The 22670-nt window shown below is 42.7% G+C and overlaps 1 protein-coding gene across 2 annotated transcripts in view; it reads right to left on the reverse strand.

The window, feature by feature from the left end:
* Window positions 1-5539: 5539 nt before the first annotated feature.
* The window catches only part of MOB3A (MOB kinase activator 3A), a 67917-nt gene continuing 50786 nt past the window's right edge, over window positions 5540-22670 (reverse strand). The window contains exons 3-4 of one of the 2 annotated variants that reach the window (XM_069218655.1): window positions 21636-21838; window positions 5540-10479 (exon numbers count right to left, since the gene is read on the reverse strand). In XM_069218655.1, coding sequence (XP_069074756.1) covers window positions 10450-10479; window positions 21636-21838 — 233 coding nt within the window. In that variant the 3' untranslated portion in view covers window positions 5540-10449. The remainder of the gene's footprint in view (window positions 10480-21635; window positions 21839-22670) is intronic. The other variant, XM_069218656.1, reaches the window with a different exon arrangement.

Genomic DNA, 22670 nt, shown 5'->3' on the forward strand with positions numbered 1-22670 from the left:
GGCACATTTGGTGCCCTCCGTGCATAAACGAGTCCACACCAGTTGAGAGATCCCCATCCACACCAGTTGAGATCTTCCTCCCAAAGTCCCTGCTCTGTCAAGAAACTGGACAAAGGAAAGGGGAGTGACCACTCCCATGTCCATCACCACCCCAGGGGTGATGCTCAGACCTCCTCCAGAGGGTCCCTGGGTTCTGACATCTTGTTGCCAAGGTTGGCAGGGAACTCTGGGAGCATCTGAGTGGCCATGCAGGTCATGGCAGAGCCCCTTCACCTGGTTAGGTGACCAATCCCCCTTTCAGGGCTATTTAGGGTCTCTCTCTTGGGTGGGTCCTCCGATTCGGCTTGCAAGATTCCAGCAGGATTCCTCTGCAACCTCCTGGCTACTGGAACTGCGACTGGACCCTCCAGGCATCAACAATGCTGCAGCCAACAAAGAAGACTCTTCTGCAACCTTGTGTCCACAACTCCTGCCAGCTCTGCAACATTTTCCCAGCTGTGCATCCTCAGAAGACAGCAACTCTTCAGCCTGCACAAGAAGGAATCTCCCTTGGAGTGAACGAGTCACTCCCCTGCAACCGCAGGCACCTAAAGCAAACGACTAGTTGCGTGGATCTCCCTTCGTCTTGAGCAGTGTGGATCCTGCATCACGGGTGGTGGTCCGGAGTAGTCCTCTTGGTCCGCTCTGCCAGCTGTCCAAATTTGGTGGAGGTAAGCCTTTGCCTTCCCACGCAGGACAGTTACCCCGTGCACTGTCTTTTGCAGCTGCCAAGGCTTGTTGGCGTCTCCTCCAAGGGATCTTCAGGCTCTGTGCAGCTCCAGCCTTCCTTCCTGCAAAGCACAGCCTTCTGCGTGGTTCTCAGGTGGCGTGGGATCCTCTTGTAGTGCTGCATGGAATCCTTCTGCGACTCCTGTGTCCCTGTCCTGTGGGACTCCTGTAGGTGCTGCCTCTGCTCCTGTGGACTCTCTGCGACGCTGACGGCCCCCTGTGACTCCCCCTTGTGGGTTGAGTCCGCCTGGACCTTGCTGGTCCCCAGCAGCACTGCTTTACCACTAACCGCAAGTTTACTTTTGCCAAGGCTTGTTAGTGCAGGAATTCCACTGACACCCATCTGCAATCTTCAATCCAGCATGGGACATCTTCATCCATCAGGAACTCTTCTCAGGGTTGCAGTGCTGACCTGTTCTTCCTCACAGTCAACCAACTCCTGCATGTACACCTGGGTGGGTACTCCATTGTGGCTTTTGGACTTGGTCCCCTCTCCACAGGTCCTCTTCTTCAGGAATCCACCGCTGGTTTCTTGCAGTCTTCTCTGGTGGCTTATTTTTCTTCTTTTCCTCCTTTTGGTTGGTTGGGAAAATTCCAGTGATTTAGTCCTGCTTTTCTGGTCGCTTGCTTTGGGGGTGGGGAGTAATGTGTTACTTACCTCTGGGGTTTTCTAATACTCCCAGCTCTCCTCTACACTTTCCACTTACCTAGGTGGGGGTACTGTGTTCACATTCCATTTTTTTTTTAGTACATGGTTTGTGCTCCCCTAGGGTCACTATAGTTTATTGCTATTTGCACTGTGTTCTAACCTCTTCTATGCCTATTTCTGATTACTAGTGTATATATTTAGTGTATTACTTGCCTCCTATTGGAGGGTATTTTGTGGTATTGTGTTCCAAAAATAAAGTACCTTTATTTTTGTACAACTGAGTGTTTTCTTTCATGTATATAAGTGATGTGTGACTACATTGGTGTATGAGCTTTGCATGTCTCCTAGATAAGCCTTAGCTGCTCATCCACAGCTACCTCTAGCAAGCCTGGCTTCTAGACACTGCCTACACTTCACTAAGAGGGGATACCTGGACCTGGTGTAAGTACCTTGGGTGTCCACCACACACCAGGCCAGCTTCCTTCAAAGAGGTACTACAGTTGAATGCAGACTTGGGTGCTCTAGCGATAATTGCATGAAGGAATATGACTCCAGGATGAGTGAGTTTCATCCTGATGATACTAATCAACTTCTGATTTCCTTTGTGAAACCATTTCAAGCACTTACCAGTGCAACTATAGAGAGGTGGGTGAAATGTATTGTGCATTTAGCTGGTATTGATTTACAGACGTTTCAAGCTCATTCTATGAGGGGGGACTATGGCTAGCCATTCCTTCTAGAAAGGAGGCAGATTGGAAGATATCTTGAAGGCCGCTGCTGGTCTAATTCTTTGACATTTGCAGAACATTACTGTAAGCGAAATGAACACGTCTGATGAGGTGCTACAGGGCTACCAATGTGCAGAATAGTAGCTGCCGCTCTTGTAATGAAATAGCGATTCTCCAAATTAAATGCCAAGAGAATCTGAATTTCATTAAAGACAAGGAGGCTAACATTATCCCGCCCTCCCGTTCTGGAAGTGGAGACTTAACTTTTGTTGGGTTATTGATTAAGTATGTATATTTAATACAAAAGAAATAATAAAAGCTATAGACACTATTGAATATTTGCTTGATGATACTTTTTGTTTCTTATTCTTCAAAGCTACTTTAGGTTGTAAATGGATATTCTTTTACTTTGTTAATATCCAGTAATTTGTCTCTTACAAGAAATGTTATTCTTCTTAGGTTTTGGACTTCCAGTGGACTCTAACTTTGTTCATCAATCCTTTATCGTCGTTCAACCTTGAAGGAGGGAGCAAGTTTCGCATTCAAAAGAGGCGGATTGTTCCATGCATGGACTTGTTATATGCAATGGATGTTATGTTCTAGAACATGGATACTCAAAGTACGGCCCACGGGCCTCATGCGGCCCCTCTGACCTTTACATGCGGCCCCTTGGGCAACAGGAGCACTGGGCAGCTGTTTGCTCAACTCCGCACTAACAATGAAAATATTAAATACACACACAATCATTTATTTCAAACTTAACTGGTGTTAAAGAAAGGAAGTAACTAGGGATTTAGTTAACATGCAGAACCTTTTTGCCTTAGTAAAAAATATTTTATCAGTGCATTGAGATGTATTCCTTTAAAAGTGATAGTTTTCAAACATACATTTGGAAACATACATTTTGAAACATTAATTATTTCGCTTACCCTGAGAACACCACTAATAGTAAGTTAGAGAGGCAAGTCACTTGGTATGTGCACTTTATGGGTTGCCTGGGTTCCTATCATACATTAACAACATTATAGTTTATTAAATCAAACAGAGGCAGGTTTCGTGCAGCACACACCCTAAATCATGTATTTCGAGGTCATCTTAAATGTGATAATCCAAAAAAAGGAGGGAAAGTGAGACTAAACAATTGCCTAGGATCACACAATTTGGAAAAGTGGGTAAGCCAGGATTCATTTCAGGTTTTCTGGTTTCCCATTGTTTATTTCAGCCACTAGATATATATAATTTGCTTCTCCTACACCTACCTTGCTACCAATCCCCCCAGCCACCCCACTTGCCCGCCACTGCCCTGGCATCAATGCGGCCCCCAGACCAAACTTTTTGGCCCCTGGGAAAATGTTTGCGAGTACCCATGTTCTAGAATGTTTTTCTTTATGATGTTAAAGTTCTTTCAAGTGCTATCTGGACTGGCATTAAAGGAATGCATAATGCTAACCTCAGTGTCTTTAAAGAAATTCAGATTCTCTTAGCATTTAATTTGGAGAATCACTATTCCCAGCAAACAAGCAAATTACACCTGGTGGGTCATCCTCTCTGGTTAAAAGAGGCAAGAAAAGACCCTTTTCACCCTTCTCTGCCATAACTGGTCTCTGTAGCCCAGTTCCCCCCCCCCCCCCTTCCCCAATCCTTAGTGGAACAGGAGCCATTTGAGTTATCAGACTTCAAAATTATTTATTCTAGTGGCTTGACTTTGGATCGGTCTGGTTACAGTGTCCCAGAATCAGTAGGACACTCCATTTTGTGGGCTATATATTCTATTTTAAATCTGTGAGGGACGATTACCTCAGTCTGATCAGTACAAAACTAACACCCAGCCCCTACCTACAACCTGCACTGAAGGAACACCTTACAGAGATGCTAATGCTTCTATCTTAACTGAGAAATGGGTGAACACTTTACGCATCCCAACAAGCTTTTCTGGCTGTGTACAACAGAAAAAGGATCAAGAGTGGGTTAAGAGTACACTGTGATGGGAAGGGTTGTTAAGTATTTTTCTAGTTTGGCTACCCAAGGGCCTTTTGACAAACAGATGGAATAAAGCTGCAGAATGTCTCTCCCAGATGGTGCTAGGCCTCTTTGTAAGACAATGCCTCCGAACTGAAAGTCATGATGAGCAGGAAGGCAGTATGACCCCTCCACACCCCCTTAAAGCGGTAGTACATGAAACAGTACAATAGAAGAAAAAAAATCTACGGCTTCCTAAAGAGGAATTCTGTTCAGCACTCACAAAATATTGAAACACAAAGGCATCCTCTTGAAGATGTGAAACAATTTAGAATGTAAAAAAATAAAAATCAATGTGTATAGACTCTAGAAGCCTAGGTTTTGTTATAAAGAATCAAGATGTAGAATGGATTTCTTGCTCACATAATTAGATCCACTGACTGTAGAAAAAAAATAGAAGAGTTTTAAGCAGATGCTAAAAGAAAGGGTTGTGATTTCTGGAAAGAAAAAAGTTTAAAAAAGAATATAAATTTAAGGGGCTTGAAGGACCAAGCCTGGTAACTGGGTAGTATTCCAATGTTAAGCATCAGAGATGATCTTATGCTGAAGAAACACAATTGTAAATTTGATAATGCCCCATTAATTGCATTGGCCATGTACAATGTCAGCTGAAAATTCAGCTTATTCTCTTCCTTCTGCCTATCCTGCTAGTAACACTGCCTTTGTTAAAAATAATTGTGGTGTGGAGAGTAGAAGGGCAATACTGCGTGCATAGAAACAGTATGCACGCTCTCCCCACGTGGGCATATCTAATTTCTTTAGACAAGTGCTTCTAGCATGCCACAGTATGCTTTTTTTTTTAAAAGCAACAGTTTGGAAGTTATGGGATAGATTTTCTTTCCCAAGGGAGTTTACGCGTTCAATTTTTTGGCTATTTGTCTGTCTGCAGTGGGCAGGAACAGAAAAATCTTAATTCTGCTCCTATATCAGTATTTTGGTAGTTGTTCATCCTTTCAAGCAAATTCTATTCACTTTTACTTAATTTTACCCTTTGGCTTTTTTCACATCTCTTATATTTTGGCTTTTTCCAGTACACGTTTTCTAAACAGTAGATTTACCCTTTTACAGAACCTCTGTATTTGGTCTCTTGCACTCATTGTTCAATTGTTGCCCTAGGCATTAATGTATGTAAGTGCTTGGTACCCAGATGCCCCCAATATTTGTCCTTGCATCGTAGAATAGACATCTGTGGCTCGTGCCCATGTTGAATCTTTCCAAAATATGTATGCCTGCAGTCAACCTTTAAGTCAACATTGGACAGCCTCAGGCTATGCAATCTGCATATTATTTCTGTTGTTGAACACCAACAGGCAACAGCACTACATTACATGGCTAACATTCATTCTTTTATCAATTATGAATGCAACAACTAAGGTAAATAGAGTGGTCTTTATTTGTACTTGAAAAGAACATTGTGCAAACGTTTAAACTACCACATTCTTGTTATGAAATAGAAACGTTACCTTCAGAATGACCATAAATGTTTTAAGTTCTCCCCATTTCCAACAGTGGGAAATGTCTAAGTTTATGGTGGGACAGGAAACTGCCTCCTTAGTTGCATTTGTTTCATTAATGCCATGCCAGTACGACATGTGCTCGGCTTCACAGACCTAAGCACATCCTCCTTTTCATTCCAGTGCACACCCACCTTGCGTCTTTTGACTGTGACCGGAGCCACATCATACGAGACACAAAAATATGCAATAAGCAATGGGCTGAAAGGTTTGAGCCAACACTTTACCACTGAGGATTCATCCAGATCACAGTCCATTCCCTCTTCCTTTCTGCTTGTTTGTGATATTACTGAATATTATGATATGAAAGCAAGCTTTAATCATGGTCATTAAACTAACGGCCTGAAATACGTTGTCGAGGACTTTCTGGAAGGAACCAGAAACCCTATTAGTTTCTATCAGTGAAGTACAGCACGAGCCCCTATGCAGAGGTTATTGAGGCTAGGCAGTACGCATGACCAAAGGCCATCAAAATAGTTAATGATTTTCGTTTTACACAGGCTTTTGTTAAAAAATTTAATTGGGGAAATGCCCGGAAGTTAAAAGGCTTACGGTTACAAACAATTTCCTATGTTTAGGAGCACACTGAAGTCTGCTCAGTTTGTCTTCCGGTCACATTTACCTTACAAGGACTTTGGACTACTGCAAGGTAAATAGAGGCAGATTTAAGTCCCATGGCTATCTAGCAAAGGCGCACACCCTTAATGGAAATCATGGGCTGACGCTACCCATTTTTGCGATCACAATTCACCACAGGAAAACAATTTAAAATGAGAAGACTTTCGGGGACTCAGGAAGAAGCGTGGCTCGACTTCAAATCCAGACTCAAAATAACTAATACATTTTGATTAACAGGTTAAGTTTTTCAAGATTATGATTTTTATCCATATTCTATCTTGCGGGGTTGTGGGGAGTAACTGCCTGAACATTGGGAAGGGTTCTGTGCTGTATAAAACAAATTACACCCCACCTCAAAAAAATAAAATAAGTAAATAAATGTGCCCTAACCAAACTTAAAGACATGAATCAACTGAACTGGTGTTTCTGAACATCTGATGAAGTCGTAGTGGGCGAGTGGCTACAAAGACTCTCCAAGCCATGTCCACAAACAGCAGCTGCTCAACAACAAACACGGTATCAAATATGCAGATTCCCTGTTCACCACTTGGCAGACTAAGTACCTATACACTGTAAAGAGTAGAGACCTTGCCATAAGCGTACCTCTTTTCTGTCACAAATAAAAGATGTTTAAAGATTGTTTCATACAAAAGTTTAAAAAACAAATCTTAAATATTTTCACAATTATTACCAATCTAGGCTTTTAAATTATAATTGCCCCTTAAAAGCTTTTCTTTAAAGACAAAACAGATTACAACAGGGGGGAACGAAGGTGTTGGTCTTGCAAAAGAAAAGATACAATCTCTGAATGCGTACAGTATAACAGGCAAGAATCCCGGGTCTACCTGTGTAAGCAGAATACTTGACAGCTGCTCTCCCCAATCCACTAAAATTCTAGATAAAATGAGCCACCAGCCATAAGTAAAAAATGTCCTTCTCTCAAAAGTTTTTTTTTTTTTTCTCTCCTCTGCTGGATACAAATTTAGTTGCTGTAGTTTGGAACAAGTTGACCTTTTAGAAAGTGTGGTCTCTGAGTCTGTCCAGTCTATTTGGCTTCTCCGGCTATATACAACCTTTTCATCTCACACCATAATCAAATCAACCGGTTCTTGTATGCTTTGCTTCAATCAATTTTAGCAGTTAAGCAAGGCTAAAAAATAAAATACTTGCAACACCAATTGCTACCCATCTGACGCCACTGTTCCTAATGCAGTGAAACAAGCAAAGGGACAGTCATCGCATCTTACATAGCCAACAGCCAGTTTTAGTGCACCAGGCGGTAAAAGGGTTGCAGCTGGCATAGATGTATTTATAATTTTAACATTTACAAAGAAATAAAGGAAATAAAACAGCTATATTTAATACAATAAAAGTAAAAATGGCTCTCCTAATTGGACCACTTCTATAGACACACACACGTTCCATCTGCACCCAAACATACAGAAAAACAGTAAGTAATAAGATTTTTTTCATTCAACGCACATGATTACACACAAGATGTTACCTAATTATGAATAATATCTCCAGGATGTGCTCAAAAGTATTGTATCCCCACCCGAATTAGCAGGCTGAAGCCATCAGAAGACTAAAAAAACATTTCACTCTATCCCGAAGACTGCATAATCATTTTGTTTGTGCTCTTATGCCATTGAAACAACTTTTAAAAAGCTCTATACCACTAAAACAATTTCCGACTGCTTTTTAAGAGCTAGAATGAGACTGAATGGACCCCTATAAAGTTTGCAGAGTCAGATAACCAAGGTATGCAAGCTAGACAACCACTCTTACAGGCAAATCACCTTTTAGTGCTGAGCAATTAGGTTATTCTACAATGGACATGATTCAACAACATCAGGCATTGGCAATCCACAGGCAAGAGAAAAGGAATGAGGCCCCTTTATCTGCACAAGTTTTCCATGGACGACTAGCCAGCTCAAGTGACCAACTGCTTACCAAAGGTTTCCTTATGGCAACACTGCACGTTTATGAAGAGGGGTAAGTAACCAAGTGACAACGGAACAACTCTATAATTTAGATTGCAAACTAACTTCTACTGTAACAGAATAAAATCCTACAATTTTTGAAATGTTCGTCTATTATTGCCCAAGATATATTTAATTGCCCTGCCACTCTAGAATCAAGTACTCCATTATTATCTCACCAACACCCTAGAAATCATCATGGACTTTTGGATATTTACAGGCTGGTTATTAGGGTCTCCAGCGCATTCCAGCTTGTTGACTATTTTTTTTTCATTTTTAATCGAAAAAGGTTTAAGCAATTGCTACTGAACATTTCTGTTTAAGCATCAATTATCTGGACAATAAGACCCATGTCTTTCACATGCAGTTCACTACCTTTAAGAGAGTGTAGTCGACATTTTTGCAAGGGTATTTAAATGGATGGAGCACTGTTGCCTTAAAATCAACAGCTCCAACATGGAAATGTTTTCTTAGTTACATAAATACACAAGCTTGCCTTCCCAAAAGGCCACAATTAAGATCATTTGCATTACTAAGACTACTCCCAGTACAAAGAAAACAATGTGGGTTTTGTTTTGGACGCAGCTGTGACTTTGATGTCGACCGCATAATGGGCATTATATTTTCCCCTAACACGAAAGGATCATCCAGGTGTGGACAGTTACATCACCAATCCCATACCAGAGGAGGCAGATGAACTGCTTCTGATACGTAAACACCACCTACATCTGCACATGACTTCAGCAACTAGAGTTTGTCTTGGGCTAACGCACAAGATCTTCCTCTAATCAGTCCTCAATCTGCAATGCCTACATGAAAAATCTGAAGTCCCCGCAGAAACTATAAGATCCTGTCAAAAGTCAGTCTGATGCAGTGCCTGTAGATCACCGAAAACTAGGCCAGCATACTGGGCATAACATAAGAGCAGCTCATCCACCATAGGTTAGTGATTTAGGTGTGCCCCTAACTGAAGAGGTCCCCTGTCCGTAAAAGCTCCACATAGGTAGAATTTGTTGCACAGTGGAGTTACAATCTCTATTAAAGCTTCCAACTACCCCTGTCAAGAATTAAAACCCACGTGTGCACTGAATATGTCCCTTTCAACATTGCAGTTGTATGATACCCTCACAAGCATAAGCCTGCTTAGAGATGTTTGTGCAAGACCTTTAACTAAGTTGCAAATATGTTACATTCAGTCCTGGTTTGGTCGACTCCAAAGTAGCATGGTTCTGATCGCAGTGGCAAATACCATCATGTGCAAGTTTAAGAGTTGTGACCCTTGTAAATGTACAGTTGATACTTGCACAATGCTGAAACAAAGTGTATTCATCATAAACTGCCAGATTAGAATCACTTTCTACCACTAGCACAGCAGAACCTGCTAATATTGTTAAATGGGATTTCTGCCTGAAAACACAATTAAAGATTAATTCAACAAAACGTAAAAGCAAACGAGAGAGAAATGAACACCTTGAGTCTCTGAAAGACAGCCTTCTTCCCTTAGACTAATGGAGAAGTAAAAAGAAGAGAGTAAGAAGTGTCACAGGCAACTCCAAGTTTTACAAAGTCATAAGAGTACAAACAAAATTGCTGCACCAAAATGATGTGGGGTCTCTGCTTTTGGAGCTAGAAATTAGCTGTAAATTGTTAAAGCCACTAAAAGAAAAACTAGGTTTGTGGTAAGTGGGGTGTGAGCAGCTTTCCAAGTGGAGCCATAAGGGGCAAAGCCAAGGGTTATACAAATAACAGGTGCTCGACAGTAGAGAATACAAACATGAAGGTGCTAGTGATCATATTAAAATCGGTGGTTACAGTTTGTGCCTTGCATCTACATTTTTTAGATGGTGCTATTCAACAAGGTCTAGGAATGATACTACAGTTGTCGTCTAGTACCCAACATTTCTGGAAAATAACACAAACATCTAGTAGGCGACATTACTATATGAGGCACAAAATATTCTACAGCACAGCCAATTCTGGCAGTATCACAGTTTGCAAACAGAAAGCTGTTGCAAGAAGATCTTTCAATACAAAAATATATTTCTATACATTTAATTAAAAAAAGAAAAACGAGAGTCTCTGATCTCCTAGTGGCATCTCTGTTAGAAGAGATGAGATTCAGCAGTGATCGACAAGTTTTTCAGACAACAGGAGGGCAGGGGAAGAAGTCCTTAATGGCACATCCTTGAAGTCATTTCCTTCTGTCAAAAACAAAGATAAATTGATTAATATGCATAAGCAAAACAGCCAATAAGCACCCCTCTCGGCCACTATAAAGAGATGCGATTCTTAAAATGTTGCTTTAAAAAACATTTGCTTTGCACTTGCATTAACACAGTTCTGCTCTTTTTGGATCCCGAAGAACATGGCTAGTGATCATATGTACATGAGGATGTGTTTTCTTCACTGCAGAATACTAAGATTCACAAGAAATCTCCAGAAAAAGGGAAACATTCTCCTATACAGACAGATTGTAAAATATTACAATTCATAATGGTTAATCTCTCATGAACGACTTTATTGTCATAGGGTACATGGATGAAACTCACAATTTCACATGAACCAGCTACATAAAAAAAAAAAATAATATATATATATATATATATATATATATATATATATATATATATATATGCATATGCATAGATGCTCATTTATGTCACTAGATAGCAACGGCCATAATATGCAATGTACATTGTTAACTTGATATGAGAGTTTAATAATTGTATTTTTTTTAATCTAATCGAAAAAGTAGTTGTCAATTTAATCACCATACCTTATCAAGCATTTTCATCAAAATCAACTATTATTGGGAGAGTAAAGCACAGAGTTTCGAAAAGATGCACAGTGGAGTTTTTTCTCTCACGCGGCTCACCATCGTAAAGTTGGTCAGCGAGATTCCTGAAAGGCGGTTGGGGCAAGTTGCCGCTTGAGTAGAAAATCTACGGGAGCGGCATAAAGAAGTTAGCACCCTCTGGTGCTCCGCGTGATGCCTTAGGCGCTAATTTTACAGTGCAGGAGAAGCTCCCGCTACTGAATATCAGCATGAACAGCACGACTTACCCAAACTCCACTGATCGTGGAACCCTGCGTAGAGCAGCAGAGTTTTTTTTTCAACACTTCAGAGTTAATCAGCCAAGGCCTAGTTATTAGGAAGTATTTCTGATCTGGGATTGCACAAAGGTGGTGGGGGTAGTCAGACACACCACACAACATACAGGACTCTGAATACAACCATCAGAATTTGCCTCACAATACAGTCAGCATCTCCAAATCTATTCCCACCATTTACTCTCAGATCATAGTAGGTCTATGTGGACAGCCTCCACACTGCGTAAATAGGAGCTTCCTGTTGCTCATACCAGTCCACCCCCTTACGCTACATGGTAAATGTAGGTAGATATGGTTGGTTCCACCCTCAAGCCATGTGTTTTGGCTACGCCCACCAGTGTTTTCTTTTAAAATGTGTTCCCCCCCTCCCCCCAAATAACCCCACCGCCCCCCCCTGCTTGTTGCCCAGGTCATTTAAGATTCCCAGTAAGGAACTCTTTGGCCATAGTGTGATGTGATATTCCAGTGCTCTGGATAAAGTATCATTGAGATTCTGTTTGGGTAACAAGCTATAGGGGATATAGCAACCATGATAGCAATGCATATATGTTTGTGAGCTATACTTGAAGGCTGGACAAAATGTATCCAGCATTTACAGGCCATTTCACTAAGATTGCTCGCCCCCATTTACAATCACAGTAGCTGTGTATGTACTGTAAAGAAAACAGCACAAAGTGCACACTTTCAAGCCATGTATCTACATTGACAAAAAAACACTCCTATGCTACCTTCTGATGGACATGCCAAATTTATTCATAATGAGGAGCTCATTTGTTGGGATACACGCATATTTGCAATTTGAACAGGACAGGAAGTCCCACATCACCAAGTATACGGAGTTCAGTGGGAAGAAAAATTCTAGTGATCCTGCTGACATCTCAGGAAAAGAAAGTGCAGATTGGCGAGATGAGGTTATCATGGTTACATATCCTCAAATTCACACTGTGCACAAACAGAATGATCCTTTCACCCTGGATCACTTTTCAAGATAGTAAATGAAGGATGAATGGGGCTATGTTCTGTGCAATCGAAATGCAATGCTGCTATGGATGACCTATGCTTGCATCTACCACATTGAGACATTTTAAGGCAGGGGCAAAGTGGGCCCTAGCCTCCAACCTTTCACTGAGCCCCCCTGAAAGATGCAGCCTTTTCTGCAGAGAGTCTTGCCCTGATGACGCTGAATAATTCTTAAACAGATTGTTTTAAATATCGTTTTCTTTTAATGTGGGTGGTGTGTTAGAATCTTACATACATTTTGCAGAGAAATGCGTGTTTGTTTCATGCAACATCCCTAAATAAGTTTATTTTAAATCAAAACAGGACATCATAGATGAGAAATGGAGGCCTGTATTGTTTGCAGTAATATTAGTGAGTTGTTGCAGTGTTACAAAATCGAAAACACACGTCACTATCCCTGAATATTATATCTAAACACATTCAGAATTTGTAGGAGTGCGTCTGTGTACCGTCAGTGACCTGCCCAAAGAAGGCACGAAAGATGAAGTTGGTTCATAAATGTAATGGTGTTCCGAACAGGGGGTTCCCAAAATACGTTTGGCCCAGTGCCCCAACATCCTTAAGATGTCCCTGACCACATGAGAGAATCCAATATCATTTCCAGGATTTCAAGGTTACTCAGAAAGTTTACAGAAAAGCAAAGGAAAAACGAAGTCACCTGGGCAGCCACAAACCTCAAGATGGCCAAACTGATCATCAGGGAAGGATAGCTATATAACGTCAGTGAAAGCAAAGAGAAGAACCAATGGGCAATATTACAATAGAGCATCCTACTAATAATGTTGCATCATCACGGTGTCTATATACACAAAGGAAGACTGGATTGAAATACATTAGCATTAACAGAGTCGGACCAACCCTATTGAATTTAACCAATCCAAACCGTGGAATATATTGGTTCCAGGAAAATTACCTGTGCATTATGTCTAACTTAAACAATGTTTTCCAATCATATGTTAATCGTCTACAGGTAACAATCACTCTTTGAAAGCTATAAACAGATTCTGTCTAACCTGCAGTATAAGTGGCAGGGAGCAAATAGGTAATCATGTATGTAAAAGGTGGTTTACACTTCTAAAGCTTTTCTAAGCACAACTTGACCAGAGTTCATCAAGCAAGATCAAAAGTCAAATAAAAAGGCCCACTGTTGTGTGCAAAGAGTCCTTATTCTGTAGGCAAGGAGGGATTAACTCAGTTATAGGAAAGAAGACGCATTATAGAGCATATGGTATAGTTTTTTTATATTCATTGGGTGTGAGAGTAGTAGTCAAATCAAATCAAATCAAATCATTAACATTTATAAAGCGCGCTACTCACCCGTGCGGGTCTCAAGGCGCTAGGGGAAAGAGGGGGTTACTGCTGCCCGAAAAGCCAGGTCTTTAGGAGTCTCCGGAAAGCGGAGTGGTCCTGGGTGGTCCTGAGGCTGGTGGGGAGGGAGTTCCAGGTCCTGGCCGCCAGGAAGGAGAAAGATCTCCCACCCGCCGTGGAGCGGCGGATGCGAGGGACGTAAGCGAGTGCGAGGCCAGAGAAACGGAGGAGGCGGGTGGGGACGTAGAAGCTGAGGCGTCGGTTGAGGTATTCCGGTCCCTTGTCGTGGAGGGCTTTGTGTGCGTGGGTGAGAAGTTGAAAGGTGATCCTTTTGCTGACTGGGAGCCAATGCAGGTGTCTCAGGTGTGCGGAGATGTGGCTGTTGCGGGGTACGTCGAGGATGAGGCGGGCCGAGGCGTTTTGAATGCGTTGCAGGCGATTTTGGAGTTTGGCTGTGGTCCCAGCGTAGAGGGTGTTGTCGTAGTCCAGGCGGCTCGTGACGAGGGCGTGGGTCACGGTTTTTCTAGTGTCGGTGGGGATCCAGCGGAAGATCTTGCAGAGCATGCAGAGGGTGAGGAAGCAGGCGGAGGACACGGCGTTGACTTGCTTGGTCATGGTGAGAAGAGGGTCCAAGATGAAGCCGAGGTTGCGGGCGTGGTCTGCGGGGGCCGGTGCGGTGCCGAGGGCCGTGGGCCACCAGGAGTCGTCCCAGGCGGACGGGGTGTTGCCGAGGATGAGGACTTCCGTTTTTTCAGAGTTCAGCTTTAGGCGGCTGAGCCTCATCCAATCTGCGACGTCCTTCATACCCTCTTGTAGGTTGGTCTTGGCGCTGGCAGGGTCCTTAGTGAGGGAGAGTATAAGTTGGGTGTCGTCGGCGTAGGAGGTGATGATGATGTCGTGCTTGCGTACGATGTTGGCGAGGGGGCTCATGTAGACATTGAAGAGTGACGGGCTGAGTGATGAGCCTTGGGGTACGCCGCAGATGATCTCGGTGGGTACTGAGCGAAACGGAGGGAGGTAAACTCTTTGGGAACGGTTTGAGAGGAATGAGGCGATCCAGTCCAGGGCCTGGCCTTGGATCCCGGTGGAGCGGAGGCGGGTGATTAGGGTGCGGTGACAGACGGTGTCGAAGGCAGCCGATAGGTCGAGGAGAATGAGGGCGACTGTTTCACCGTTGTCCATCAGGGTTCTGATGTCGTCTGTGACTGAGATGAGGGCGGTTTCCGTGCTGTGGTTGGTTCGGAATCCGGTTTGTGAAGGGTCGAGCAGGTTGTTGTTTTCCAGGAAAGTGGTCAGCTGTTTGTTGACAGTCTTCTCTATTACCTTGGCTGGGAAAGGCAGGAGAGAGATGGGGCGGAAGTTTTTCAGGTGTCTTCCACAGGTCACTTTTGTGAAAAGACCACGTTTTCTAGGTACTGCTTAGCTTCTTCTATATTCAGAAAACAATTTACTAAAAGACGTGGCATATAGTGTGTCATATAAATATGCCCTAGATACCTACTATGGGGTTTTAATGTTGTAGGCAACTAGAACATCGTAGTTGCTCGAGATATTCCACCAGAAAAGGTTTCTGACTATTTACTTTTCCACCTGGGCAGAAAATGTACACATAGGCTAATTGAATGAGCTTAAGCTTCAAGACCAGAACCAGCAACTGAAGCACAGAACTGTAATAAATCCTGTGACAAAAATACATAATATTTAGAACAAAAACAGCAATCTTGGAACAGGTACAAAAAAAAAAAAAATCATGAGATCATCTATGCATACGTGCTACGCAAGTACCGTAGCAAACACCTATAGTAAAAACCCAGAACTGTTTTCTTTTCATACATTTGGGCATACTGCATTCTCCTGGTACGATTGCATGTTGTAAAAATATGTGGTAAGCCTTGTCACGTCATTACTTTTTTCATCAGACAGTGCTCGAAGGCTGAAGGAAATGGAAAAGAAATTCTTCAAAAAGAGAACTGAAGTGAATTTCTAGGGAAAAAGATCAGGCAGCTAAAATTCAACAAAAATAAAACAAAATGTTGTACAATGGCATATGTGGCTGTAGATACACATGGTTTGCATACTCCTGCCATCTAGTGTTGGGTCCAGAGTGTTACAAGGTATTTTTCTTCAAAGAAGCATTTGAGTCAAGGGAATCGAGTGACTCCTCCTTCATGGCAATACTGCGCATGGATCAACTACTTTGTTAGATTACTTTCTCACCACAATTGGATTCGGACGTGTGTCTTGGCTCCAGTTCAAAAGCTTTCTTTCGGTCTTCCCTTTATCAACGGCATTGTTTCTCGATCCTGTATTCCCATGTTAGCATTCGTCTCCACTTCTCAGTCCGGGCACAGACCGTGTGCCCACTGAGGCAACCTCACACATTGCAGGCCTACCTCACCACAGGACACCGAAGAGGAGGCTGGGCTGATGGAATGAACACCGTTTCATTTCTGTCCTTGGTGCCTCTCGAAATTCCCCCCACACGGACCATCATCTGGTGTGTAACCTGTGCCTCTCCCCTGATCACCAAGAAGCTACCTGCGATGCCTTCAAATTATTCCAGTCAAAGAAGACCCTTCAGGACCAAAGAACTAGTTATTTGGAGATTGCGCACCAGGCTCCAGACGACATCCCAGACGTCTTTGGGGAAGTACATTTCCAGGAGGAGCTGGAACAAGAGGAGGCCTTCTCCATCCAGGACTCCGACGTCGAGTCAGATATCGAAAGCCACGAGATTACATCCATGCAACCTGCGAGTATCGTGGCCCCTCCGGCCCACCCCAAGACTGTTAAAAAGCCCCTTGCAGCTGCCACAAGGCCAGGGTAGGATTTGAAAAACTGTTTTGACTGCTCCGGCCCCAAAAATAGCCAAAAACAAAACACACAACGTCAACCACCGGCACCTCTGTCTGAGACACTTCAGTCCGCCCTTTGGCTCCGAGTACTTCAGTACTGACCCGAACAGCTACCACCTCCACCTCGGTGCCAAGTAAATTGCACAGACTGAAACTTCAGTGTCAAAAAACACAGACACAAGATCTTCGAATCAGAAGGACTCTAGCCACTCTTTAGCTACGCCTTCACCTGTGGAACCCGTTTTTGAGACCAAGTATGCTTGACAGTGCCACCTCCATACAGAAGGGTACAGTGTGCATTATTGCCCCCCATACTTTTCAAAAGGAAATTGTCCTTCCAAGAGGCTTTGGACACTTCACCTCCAAAGGATACTAAGAACAAGGTTTCCTCCACACCTACCAATCCGTCTCCACCTCTTCCTCCTCCATCTTCTACACCTCCTCCACCACCCCACTGCTTCTCCTCCACTTCCTTACCTACAACTATTGTGTTAATGAAGAGCCCCACATGGCTTTGATACTTTGGGTTCAAACCAGAGGTCCAGCAGGCAGTGCTTAATATGCCCTTAAACAAGGAGCACCTCTTCGGCTCTCAAATGGACTCCACCCTTGAGAAGCTGAAGAATGATACGGACACCGCAAAAGCCATGGGTGTGCCCTTCAGTCCCCCTCACCAAAGTGCATTTTTTGTCTCCCAACATTCAGAGGTGGTTACAAATCTACAATCTCAGAGGCTTCTACTCGCCAGCCCAGACAGCCTTTAGCCTCATATTCTAGGGGTTTCTTCAGGAGAGCATATAGAGGCAATAACCAAGGCAGAGGTAAGAGCACCATCACCTGAGGCTCTACCTCCAGTGCAAAGCAGTGACTACCTCCAACTTCCCCCACTCACTCCTCACCTGTTTGGGGACGACTCCGAAACTTTCATTCAGAATGCATCAACATAACACAGATCAACGGGTCCTTTCCATTATCCAACATGGTTATTGTCTGAAGCTCATCACCACTCCTCCAAATATTCCCCCTTGTACACTCAGACCACCCCAAGAGCATCTTGCACTTCTCAAAGAAGTTAAATCCCTTCTTCTCAAAGGGGCCATCGAACCAGTCTCCTTACAATAACAGGGATCGGGAGTATATTCCCTATACTTTGTCATTCCCAAAAAAAGGACTGCTCACAGGCCTATTCTGGACTGCAGACCATTGAACCACTACATTCTCTCAGAAGACTTTCATATGGTTACTTTTCAAGACATTAGTCTGCTTCTGGAACAAGCATGGTCATCTGAATTGCCACAAGTCTCTCAGACAATTTAGAAGTGGGCTCCCCACCACCACATTCACTTGGTGTCAGTATCTCCCAGGAATAGAAAAAAACTTTGCAGACCTGCTCAGCAGGGCGCAGCAAGACGTTTAGGAATATGAACTCCACCCACAAGTCCTTTAAAAATACTTCTTATGGTGGGGAACGCCACAGATAGACCTTTTTGCCACAGCAGAAAACACAAAATGCCTAAGCTTCGCCTCCAGGTATCCACACCCTCTATCCAAGGGTAACGCTCTGTGAATGAACTGGCCAGGGATATTTGCTTACGCTTTTCCACCTCTCCCTCTCATTCCATTTTTTGTTCAGAAGATCAGGCATACATGATCCTGGTAGCTCCTACTTAGGCGTGTCAACCATAGTTCAGGACACTTCTGGACCTCTCATTAGTTCCTCACAAGAAGCTCCCCAACAGGCCGGACCTTCTCACTCAAAATCAAGTCCAGATCAGACATCCAGACCCCAAGTCGTTCAACCTTGCGATATGGCTCCTGAAGTCAGACTTTGGTTACTTAGGATTGCCCATAGAATGTATTAACATTCTCAGGGAAGCTCGTAGATCCGCAACTAGAGCATGTTATGCTGTAAAATGGATACGTTTTGTATGCTACTGCTAACCCAAACATATTCATCCCACTAAAGCTACTGTCCAAGACATTTATTTTTTGCTACACTTACAGAAAGCAAATTTAGCTTATGCTTCCATTAGTTTACATCTCGCAGCTATAGCTGCAAATCTGCAGAACAGACAACATACTTCCTTGTTCAGAATCCCAGTCATTAAATCTTTCATGGAAGATCTTTAAAGGGTTATTCCACCCAGAGTGCCTCCTGCATCATCTTGAAACCTCAATATTGTGCTTACCAGGCTCATGGGCCCTCCTTTTGAGCCACTTCATTCATGAACTCTTCAGTATCTTTCTTGGAAAGTGGAGTTCTTAGTCGCAATCACATCACTCAGACTGGTTAGTGAGCTCCAGGCCCTAATCTTGGAAGGACCTTTCTTCCAGATCCATAGAGACCAGGTGGTCGTTGGCACAAACCTGAAGTTCCTTCCTCAAGTGGTTTCCTAACTCCATATTAACCAATCCATTGAATAACCAGTCTTCTTTCTGCTGGGTGCCTTAGTTGCAGGGGAGGGGTCTACACACTTTAATGCTAAACAAGCACTTATGTTTTACATTGACAGAACCAAAGATTTTAGGAAAATTAAATGGCTCTTTGTAGCTTTTTCACTACCTTACAAAGGCAGTCCAGTATCAAAAAACAGTATAGCTAGACGGATAGTAAAGTGTATACAAACTTGCTATGCTAAAGCAAAGAGACAGTTATCTGTTACTCCTAGAGCACATTCTACTAGGAAAAAAGGAGTCACAATGGCTTTCCTTGGAAGCATACCTATAGCGGACATTTGTAAGACAGCTACATGGTCTACATGACATACATTTACGAAGCATTACTGTGTGGAAGCACTGGCACATCAGCAAACCGATGTAGGTCAAGCTGTGCTACAAACACTTTTCCAGTCAACTGCAACTCCCCACAGGCTGGCCACCCACTTTATGGAGGGACTGGTTTACAGTCTATGCAAAGCATGTGTATCTACAGCCACACATGCCATTGAACGGAAAATGTTACTTATTCAGTAAGCATCTGTTTGTGGTAGATAGTACTGTAAATTCACATGCGCCCTCCCTCCTCCACAGATGCTTGTGGCCGTTTGTTACTTCATACTTGTATATAGTTGTACATATGTAGTTACATTTGCAAGAACATCTCTTTCTCTATACCTCCTAAACACTCCTTTCTCACCCACCTGCAGGAAAACAATCCAACAAAGGAGTTGATGCTTATTCGCAGTATCACCGAGAAGGGGCAATTACTTGATCCAGTGTCACAAAAATGTTTATTCCAAGAAAAACAACTTGCAACACTGCAGACCCAACACTAGATGACAGGAGTATGCAAAGCATGTGAATCTACAGCACTACGTGCCACAAACAGATACAGATCCTTACTAAGTAAGTAGCATTTTCCTTTTCTTTCACGTCGAAAAAAGTAAAATAAAAAAGGTAAGAGCTCTTTTGTATACCAGCATTTTGGAGATCTTCAAAATAAACACAACAAACTTTAAAAAGCAGAATCTCACTTTTTGAAGGGTCCTAAATGTAATAATGTTCTTTTACTTGGTGTGCCTTATTAAAGAAGGGGGTTCATAAATGTGTTTTACACCCTGCCCTAGCAGCAGAGACCACTTCTGAATCTGGGAAAGATCATAAGCAGCTCCATCTACAGGGAGGCTTTGAAGTAGAGTGGAGTGGAGTGGAGTGCAACTAAGGTTCACCCAGAGAAGAAAGTCAGTCTCTTCCAGCTTTTAGGATTATTTGGAGTTTCCCATTAATTAGTCATGTGAGGCAGCTAGGTGTCTCTTGTGCTTAAGGCAGTTTTGTGTAATCCGCTCTTGTCCAGCATTGTGACCTGCGGAGTACCATTCTGTGAAGGATACTGTCAATCTTGAGTCTACAAGGTCCACTACACCATCTTGTGCCTTAGGTCTCAGATTGATTATTGCAGTGGCATTCAAACTCTGAATACAGTGGATGTAAACCTACATTTAGCACTGCATGTTAGGAGACTGGAACATACTGCTCTATCTTGGCTCCTGTGCCTCTGCACAGACTGTACCTTGGCGAGCAAGCTTTATTTCTAGCTTTTACTGTTTTTAACTGTGGATCATATATGATGTCTTGAGAGGTGTTTACTGCTGCTGGTTATTAAAAAGCACACCATTAGATGAGTTAAAGAAAGCTTGTTTATTGAAACCTTGTGCTGAACATGTAGAGCCTGGAAAATGGGAAGGAGGTTTTGTCAGAGGAAGGGAGGGAAAACGTTCTCATGCCCTTAATTCTGTAATCCATTCTCAGTCTACAATGTAAAAAGAATAATCAAATCATAATCCTGAATAGTACTATAATTTCTGGACACAGAAGAAAACTAGGAAGTGATTAACACAAATGTCTAGTGACCAATAGCTAAACTTGTGGGCTCAATGTGAGAAGGTAGACCTGGGTAATGGTGCAGCTATCTGAACAGTGGCAAGCCCCATTTTTAACGGCCGTTTAAGACAACTTTCAGATATAAAATGGTTTTAGCACCGGGAAAAGGCAAACACATGCAGCTTATCTTGAAATCACAGTGGGACTAAGATTCCTTGGCTAGCGATAAAGGTCAAAACCATTGGATTTGTATGTGGAAAATAGTGGGATTTCTAAGCGATCACTGTTACCAACTACCGGTTGATAATTCCCAGCAAAATGAGTAATGTGGTATATTTAACCAAATGCTGGCAGAAAACTGGCTTAGCCAAGATCTTTTTAGTATGTAAATACAAGGTCACCAGATTACTCCAACATTTCAAGCACAGACTGTTCCAAATCCAGTTATTCCTTCTACAAATCACTGCAGACACGAACTTCAGTTCAATTATTTGTATTCAGCAGAGGACAGCCACCAATCCAAGGATACACTGGTTGGATCTATGAAAGCACAGGACTGCTACATCGGGTACTGAATGAGACTGAATCTTCACATAACCCTGCAAGAAATCACTCTTTCAGCTGACCTTCTGGACCTCAGTTTTAAATATGTGCACTCACCTGGAAGTACAATCAAGGACCATGCAGGCTGGATTTACATTTGATCACGGTCAACCAATCCTTAACCATCTTCACTGACTTACCAGTGGTTCTAACTCCTTGGTATCCATAAGGTTAAACTCAATGACGAAATAGTAGAAGTGCTTGTAGCAGGTGTTCACATGTGCTTCGGCCCCCATCTGAATAATTCTATCGAAGTGGTGTATGTAGACATGGACAAAGACGCGGAACAACCTGGACAGAATCTTCTTTACCACTTGCATGAAGTTCTTGGGGAATGGAGTACCTGGTAGTGTGAAACAGAAATAACTTGCTGAAAAACTGTCAAAGAACGGCACAAAAGAGAGGAAAGGCACTGCTGCTTTGGAAAAATAAGAAAAAAGGAAAAACGACAACATACTCGTCTACGTATTTCAGACACACTAAACAGCAGCTTCTTCATATTACTCAACGGTTATTATACTACAGGTTGTGCTGAGAAACTGCAAACCTGCTGCGCATATTATCTGAGCCTGGAAAAGTAAAGAGAACCTCTATTCTATTCCAAGTTGAGGGAATGTTTAAAGGACTTCTAATGTGGTCAAATTCAAACCTGAAATCATATCAACATCCAAATTGTGATTAGTTTCCTCAGTAAACCTCCAAACCTTTTTGGAACGCACACCAGGACATGATTTATCAAAAAGAATATCAGACTATTGTTGGAAACAAAGGTTGGAGAAAATCCAAAGACCATAATCCGTGACAATGATATTCTGTGACAGAAAGCAATGTGAACCACACTTTCCCCTGACATGATTCCCATAGAAGGCATTTTTCTCTGATGGTATCAGACATCACTGACTGAGGGTTGACACTATTGGAAGAACTTCGCAAGGTGCTTCATTTCTGCAAGTGTAAATATGTATGTGAAATTTATATAGCACAATCCTAGCAAAAGGCAGCAGAGCACTGTTCAGGGTCAAAGGCACAGTCAGAACGTGGCAGAAGCTAGTTAGGGGCTGCTGCTGCATGATGGTAAGTGGTGTTCTTTAAAGAGATGTCTTGAGCTCTTTTCTTCGTTGAACCAGGATTGCAGAGTCTAGATGGATATGGGGATATTGTTCTATATACTGGGT

The sequence above is a fragment of the Pleurodeles waltl genome, chromosome 12 (genome assembly GCF_031143425.1).
Source record: "Pleurodeles waltl isolate 20211129_DDA chromosome 12, aPleWal1.hap1.20221129, whole genome shotgun sequence".
In the NCBI taxonomy this organism is placed as follows: Eukaryota; Metazoa; Chordata; class Amphibia; order Caudata; family Salamandridae; genus Pleurodeles; species Pleurodeles waltl.